General features: G+C 38.3%; 1 protein-coding gene across 4 annotated transcripts in view; it reads right to left on the minus strand.

Moving 5' to 3' along the window:
* ADARB2 (adenosine deaminase RNA specific B2 (inactive)) overlaps positions 1 to 6,181 on the minus strand; it is a 504,709-nt gene extending 498,528 nt beyond the window's left edge. For 3 of the 4 annotated variants that reach the window (XM_087946315.1, XM_087946314.1, XM_087946313.1), the window contains exon 1: positions 5,574 to 5,777. In XM_087946315.1, coding sequence (XP_087802441.1) covers positions 5,574 to 5,673 — 100 coding nt within the window. In that variant the 5' untranslated portion in view covers positions 5,674 to 5,777. Of the gene's footprint in view, positions 1 to 5,573 lie in introns of all 4 variants that reach the window. The other variant, XM_087946316.1, reaches the window with a different exon arrangement.
* Positions 6,182 to 7,491: the final 1,310 nt, after the last annotated feature.

The following is a 7,491-nucleotide window of genomic DNA, read 5'->3' on the forward strand; positions in this document are numbered from 1 at the left end:
TAAACATACCAATGCAGGACTCCAGGCCTTATGAAATGATGGATTTAGATTAAATTAGATTACTAATCATTCACATGCATGCCAAATTTGTAAACAATCTGGAAGGTTACAGCAATAATTCGTTATCAATCTGGGAGGAAATTCTACTTCCTCATGTATCATAAATTATTGAATAATTGTAGGGAGGATATTTTGATGTGACTGAATTATTTCCCTGTTTTTTTTTAAATTAGGTCATCCGTAGCAATTTCACAAATGTACAGGATCTCTCCTTTGTACCGATATAACAATACTGATTTCAGTGAGCAGAGCAGAAGTAAAAGGTATTATGGAGCATGGATGATCCGTTGGAAGCAGAGGGTGTTTGTGTTATAAGGTTGAATGTGATAAATAAGAATAATGTCTTCCTCGATCCAATGGCACACAGACCCATTTTTGTGCAGAATATAAATCCAAATAAACAACTTACAAGGAAAAAAAGGGAGTAGGGTGTTATTTCTTATGGTAAAATACTGAAACTCACTTTCTCTTAAAGCATGCTGGTATAAAACAAATAGAGGAGGGGTTTTGGAAGTGTTTTTGATCTTTTATTAAACATTAACACACCAACGTTCATTTTTAAAGAGCAGCATTTCACACATGTCAAAATGAGCTCAGACAGCCCAACTGCCAAATGTTTAAATACTTCATTCATCTCTATCAACCTGCAAACTCTGCCCTTTAAGGAGGAGATTTCAGCTGATCCAGGTAAAATGAAAAATCTGAAGTGGTATATTATCATTTCCTGCATATGAATACTTAGAATACCAAAGCTTTACACAGTCATAAACAAAGAAACAAGAACAAAAATCTTAATAACATTCTCTCTTTGTTTGTTTTTTAACTTCAAGCCAATGATTGCAATGAATGCAAAAGAAAATATCAATTAAATAATGTTATTTCTTTCATTTTTCATTTTAAACCTGGACATTTTTCATTTGTTGTGACTTCAGTTTACAGCTCTCTATCACATCTTTGATTTTGTCTATTTGGAACTTTTTCCAGAAAGACACAGATTTACTGTATCAAGCAGATACAGACTTGTGAATTCTGTAATTTTCCTCTCATTCTAAATTTAAGTTTGGCTATCACAGCGAACACCTTTGATGCCTCCTGAAATTGCAGTCATTACCACGGATAACAAGAAATCAGACGTAATGGTTGAAAGGAAGTAGGAGGGAGCAGAGAAACAAGAGAAGAAAAGCTCAAAATAAGATGGGAGATTAAGTTTTAACCATTTTAATTTTATCTCCAAATCCCATCCTTGCTCTCATGCTGGCAAGGGGTAAGATAAGTCACGAACATCCTGAAGCATGACACCAATCTGTTGAGGGAAAATACATTTATCCTTGAATCTTGATCAAGCTGGGACATGCTCACTTATTACTTTGATATTATGGGAAGGATATGGATTGGTAATCCACAAGGATTCAAAAATCTCATCCTTAACCTCTCAAATTTCATTAATTTTCACCAAATTTCTTTATTCTGTAATCTTGTTCATCACACGGACACAGACACACACTTGGCTGGATTATTGTATTTTTTGTCTTTTTATTGCATCAATAATAACCTCCATTATCTTCCGTATAGTAACAGTTCATATGTTGTATGTTTACTTGTCTTATTGCATAGTCTTACTTCACAAAACGCACATGCAAATAATGAATTAGCTTAACTGCTGAACTAGCAAATAATAATAATAAAAAAGGAGAAGTGCATTTTAAAAGCTTTTCTTTGTTTTGGTTTTGCAAATTTTCATCTAGCAATATAAGACTAAAAGCATAAGCTTAAAAAACAATCAAATTGAATTACATACTAAATGCAAAATTTTTCATCAAATCTATTTTCCTACGTCATAGTACAGATGGACATTAAAATAAATGCTACAGAAAAAAATTATAATCAAATAGATGATATCAATTTAGCAGTAATTTCCTGTGAATTATTTTTGAGAAACTGTTTTATTTATTTATTACTGGAAATGTTCCATTCATTTTCTTTTCTGGAAATGATAGTAAATTGACCATGTAGTTGCAATAGCTATTTTTAAAAAACAGCTATTCAAATCTTTAAAAAATATAATTCCCTCACTGAAAAGTTTTTTCAAAGATATGGCTTTTAAATCTTAGCTTCAGTTAGAAATGGAAAGGACATTAACTAGTTTTAAATGTGGAATGTATATAACATAGAAAGAAGAATACAGCCCAAGTTATTGGTACATTTCTACATCTCACTGAAATCAGTGGAGTTTAACTTTTAAATCCTGACTGGATTAGGCTCCCAAGAGAAATTTAACAGAATATTAATTTGGACTATTCAAATCTTGCATTAAATTTACCACAGAATTAGGAGAATTATCATTTCACATAGAGCTTGACTTTTATCTATTGTGTCCAAAGTAATGCCAGCACCAAGGTTCTTTTGATAATTTCAATAAATGGATGATTTAGGGGGGAAAAACTTTTGTAACAAGGTAAACCAGAGTGTCATTTAAGCATTTTAGGAAGAATATTTTTCCCCTATAGATAAATACTAAGCATGATTTTAACTGAACAATGGGATTATCTGAACATTTTATTTTGTTCTATCTTATTCAAAATCAGACCTAAACTGATCAAAGGAACCATTATCAACCCTTGAATGGATTGTTAATTAAGATGATTGAGCAATACCTACATAAACATACACAAAGAGTTTAAAAGCAGAGCGGATATGCTGAAGCAATAAAATATATTCTAAAGGAACATTAAAAATATTTTAGTAAGATTTCCCAAAATGGTTAGGAAATACTATGTAACATACAACAATTTTTAACCTGGGGAATCTCATTTTAGCGCTCTAAAAATAATTTCACTTCTGCAGCCAATAATTCTTTCTTTTGATTGTCATTTATAAAACTACTGCTAAATACACCATTTAAAAAAATCTCAGTTCTGTCCCACCCTTCTAACTGGGGACAGGGCATTTTTAAAAAAAACTGAGGTTCACTTTTATCAAACTAATATATCAACAAGTTAAAGATCAGGTGTATTTTGGATACATATTTGCTGTGTGAGAATATATTAGGTGTTTTTATTTTGGAAAATGCATGAATACTTATTATGGCTTTTCAGGAATGGAACTAATTTTCTAAATAGTTATTGCAATCTGAGAAGGCTGTGAAAGAGGAGAAAGTACACACACACACACACACACACACACACACACACACATACATAAATGATTCCTTTAAGTATTGGCATGTTTATATCATCCTTTTAAAATCTGTAACAACCTGGTATTCTCTACTATAGCTGTTGATGTCACTATTCTTGAAGCAGGACTTGTCAAAACCCTTTTCTTTTCAGAATTTTTTCTTTCATTTATTTATTTGCCTTTAGGTAATACTTAGAGAAATGCAGAACAGACCATAAGAAGTTGATTAATTTTCTTCATAGCTTTTGTTCCACCAAACTTATCAGCTTAAAAACAGCAACTGGTGGAATGCTCACACAAAGCATTCTCATCACTAGGATCCTCGTTGAAATCAATATATTTCAAAAGATAAATTTATTTTCTATACACAATTTCAAAAGATAAACTTAGAATACCATTAATTCACAGAAAGTGATATTATTTATACAAACTCTGCATGACAAAATTACAGGTACAGTGTAAAATCTGGGAGAACATTACCTCTGGGCTCAATTATCTGTGTGTAATTTTGACAGATTTAGGAAGAGAAAGGAATTTCACTAGCCAATTATTAGAAATCTCACCAATTTTCCTCCTATATTATAAAAAACAGTTACTGGTATTTGTGACCATTCAAGAATTCCTCTTTTTTGGTATATTTAAGTAAATGGAGCAAGAAAGAAAGAGAGGCATACATAATACCTTACTATTGTCTTATTTATCCCTTTTCTTTATTTGTTCTTGGAAAACTTGCAGGGGAAAGGTTATAATCAACGAAGATATTATATTCAAGGAAGATGCAAACAAGTTAAAGCAGATTAGCTGTTTTCTAAATTCCCACCAGAGAAATAAAGGTATGCATATTGTGGATTGTGACACAAGTAAAAATCAAACGTTAACTTGTGCAGACAATATTTTAGGCCTCTAACAATACAGCTATTTAACTCCACAAAGATGGAAGATACATTTCCATCTTCTCTTCTGCAAAAAACAAAAACAAAAAACAAAAAAGCAAAATGCACCCTAATAAGTAAATCAACCCCAAAGTGACAGATAGAAGTGATGTGATAGAAGCTTATCAAAGGCTCCTGTGGTGATGACAACTACAAACAAGGTGTTGCTCTGATTAAGAGAGTTGAGCTAAGCATTCTTGCAACACAACTCAGTGTCACCAAGCCTTACTTTGTACTTGTGATCCTTATTTGAATTACAACTATTTCATCACTTTCTTAAAATGGTAACTGCAGAGACACACAGCAGCATCAACCATTGGCAAGGTCTCGCATCTTTAAGAGAGAAAAAAGGGTCAGCCTGGGTGAAGTGTTTAAATCTCGAAAACTGTCTTTTACTATTCTGAGCCTCTGTTGTTTTATTTTTTAAAACATTCTGGATTAGGAAAATTACTCCAGGGTCATTTAAGGGTCTCCTTAAAAGAACGGGAGGTGTCCTTTAAGGCTGCTTAACTTTGAATGCCACAAATACAAGCACCACTACTATCCCCCCTAGCAGAAACGTGGTATTCCTTCCCCCACACCTCCTTTCTTCTAGAATTGCAATGTTTTTCTGCTTTAAAAGGTGTACCTGAAGGATGGGATGGGGCCACATTCTGCACATTCTTACTTTTGATTTTACCTGTTTCCCCTTGCAGCTCATGTGGAGCTGCAGCCGCAGCAAAACCAGGGGCTTTCCTCCTCCACAATGTGGTTTATTTGGTTTTCAAAGGGGAGATGAGATCTGAGAAATATCCCCTTCCCCATCGCTTCACCTCTTCCTTTTCACCATTATAAATAGATTTTACCTCTGCTAGGGTCAGAGGAGGTGAAGGAGGAGAAGGAGAAGGAGAAAGAGAAGGGGAAGGACAAGGAGAAGGTGGAGGAGGAGAGGGAAGAAGAAGAAGAAGAAGAAGAAGAAGAAGAAGAAGAAGAAGAAGAAGAAGAAGAAGAAGAAGAAGAAGAAGAAGAAGAAGAAGAAGAAGAAGAAGAAGAAGAAGAAGAAGAAGAAGAAGAAGAAGAAGAAATTCTTTTTTAGACTTTACTTATACACATTTTAGACTTTTATGATATATCTGTCCAGTCTGGAGGTTCCCCGTTCCAGATGCTGCCTGTCTAACTATCCCGGCAAGGGGAAAAGCACATTCCGAAGCCCGCTTCTCCATCTCTTCCTTACTCGGTCGAGGCCATATCCCAGAGGGATCTGATGGGAGCCCCAGAACCTCGACCTCCTCTCCAAGATGTCGACGACCGTAGCAAGAGCAACCCTCCTTGCCAAAGAAGTCAGAAGAGGGGCGCTGCGGGGGGAAAGGGGGGCGTGGAAGAGCTGCGATGGGGACAAAAAGCAAAGAAGGACTCCGCGCTTACCTTTCCTCTTGGAACGCCGCCTCCGCCGCCGCTTAGACTTGCCTTTCAGCTGACCGCCGGCTCCTCCAGAGGCTCGGCTGCTCTCCAGCACCGAGGTCATGGTTCCCGCCCGGTAAACAAGAGCAGCGTGGGGGGCACCGACACTGACGGGCCCGGCTGGACGGGCGGAGCGCCCCCTCCTCCTCCTCTTGCCTGGCGGCTCCGGCTGCTTTCCAGCCACGAAGAGGCAGGGTGCTTCCAAGAGCTGTGCCGGGCGCGCGTTGTTGGTGCGCGGATGTTCTGGCCGAGCCGCTGCAGATCCGCGAGAGAAAAGTGAGAGCAGCGGCGGTAGGGGAGGAAGGATTAGGACACCCGAGGATGCCCGCTGGGGTTCCTCCACGCTCCTTTCTCTTCGGTCCGAGAGCTCTTGCCCTCGTGCGCCAGGCAACTTGCTTTCTTCGGGACTGGCAATGCCCGGCGCGCTTGCTTGCTTCTTTCTTTCTTTCTTTCTTTCTTTCTTTCTTTCTTTCTTTCTTTCTTTCTTTCTTTCTTTCTTTCTTTCTTTCTTTCTTTCTCGCCTTTCTTCCTTCCTTCTTTCCTTTTTTTTGCACCTTTGATAGTTGTTTGGCCCCAGCAGCCACTTTGAAGCCAATCATGCAACCAGCACCCCTATTTGCTTCCCCGAAGTCTAATAAGGTCCAATCACAGCTCTAAGCTGCCCGTGACATCATCAGCGAAGACCTCCCCCCCTCCCCCGCCGAGACCCCCTTCCCTCCTGCCGCCCTCCATCCCTCCCTTGTCAGCTTGCAAACTCAGCTCCCATTTGGGCTGACAGCTCTACCCAGCACCTGAGTGCGAAAGGAGGCAGAGGGAGGCAGCGCCGCGCCGGCGGCGGGAAAAGGACATCGAAAGGAATCTCGGTCTCCCCAGATATGGCGGGGCAGGTGAATTGTTATCCCAGGGGACGCCGATGCGGTGCACTTTTTCGGGGGGAAAGGAAAGATCGGGGAAGCTCGGAAAATTTACTCAGAGAACAAGCGCGATTGCGGACGTTCTTTCTCTTGTAAGCGCCACGATTCATCTTCCCGCGCCCCAAATTGTAGCTTTAGAAAAGATGCAGGATCCATTCAGCATTTAATGGCCCGGTGATCCTTTCCCCCATCGAAAGAAAACAAAACTGCGCTATCTTTAGGGTTCTGTAAAACTCTTTTATCAGAGCTACCTAAAAGGAGGAAAGGAGAGAGAGAATACTGAAAAGTGAAATGTTGTAGGCTTTCTCTGTCTCTCTCTCTCCTTCCAGAAAAGCTTGCTTATTGAAGTCTTGTCTAATCCGGAGCCTTCTTGGTGTATAAAACTCCATGTCCCCCACTTTAAAACAAGGATTAGTCCAAAAGGGATGGAAGAAGTTGGAATAAAACAAAAGTTATGTCTTCCTATTATTGTTTCTTAACCTTGGTAACTTTAAGGTGTGTGGACTTCAACTCCTAGAATTCCTCTGCAGTCGTAGTGCTCCATACACAAGTAATCCTTGACTTGCAACAATTTGTTTAATGACCATTCAAAGTTACAACAGCACTGAAAAAAAAGTGACTTATGACTGTTTTTCATGTTTATGACCATTGTGGCATTCCCATGGTCACATGATCAAAATCCAAAAACTCTTTTAACAACCTAAATTTTCAGCTCAGTTGTGGTCATGATTCTAGGACTACCTGTGCAGTATTATAGTAGTGTGTGTATGTATGTGTGTGTGTGTTTGTATGTATACACACACACACACACACACACACACATACACACTTTCTCATTCTATTTCACATCCTATTTTACATATATACACACAAACATATACATGTATGGTATTCAGCTTTGTTTAGGTATTTTCCCACGTCATTGTAGTTGTGCTTTTAAAGTTGTAGCAACGTTTGGCAGAATCTCA

This window comes from Notechis scutatus, chromosome Z, assembly GCF_049901735.1.
Source record: "Notechis scutatus isolate UNSWTSFEM ecotype Mainland chromosome Z, rNotScu1.2, whole genome shotgun sequence".
Taxonomy (NCBI): domain Eukaryota; kingdom Metazoa; phylum Chordata; class Lepidosauria; order Squamata; family Elapidae; genus Notechis; species Notechis scutatus.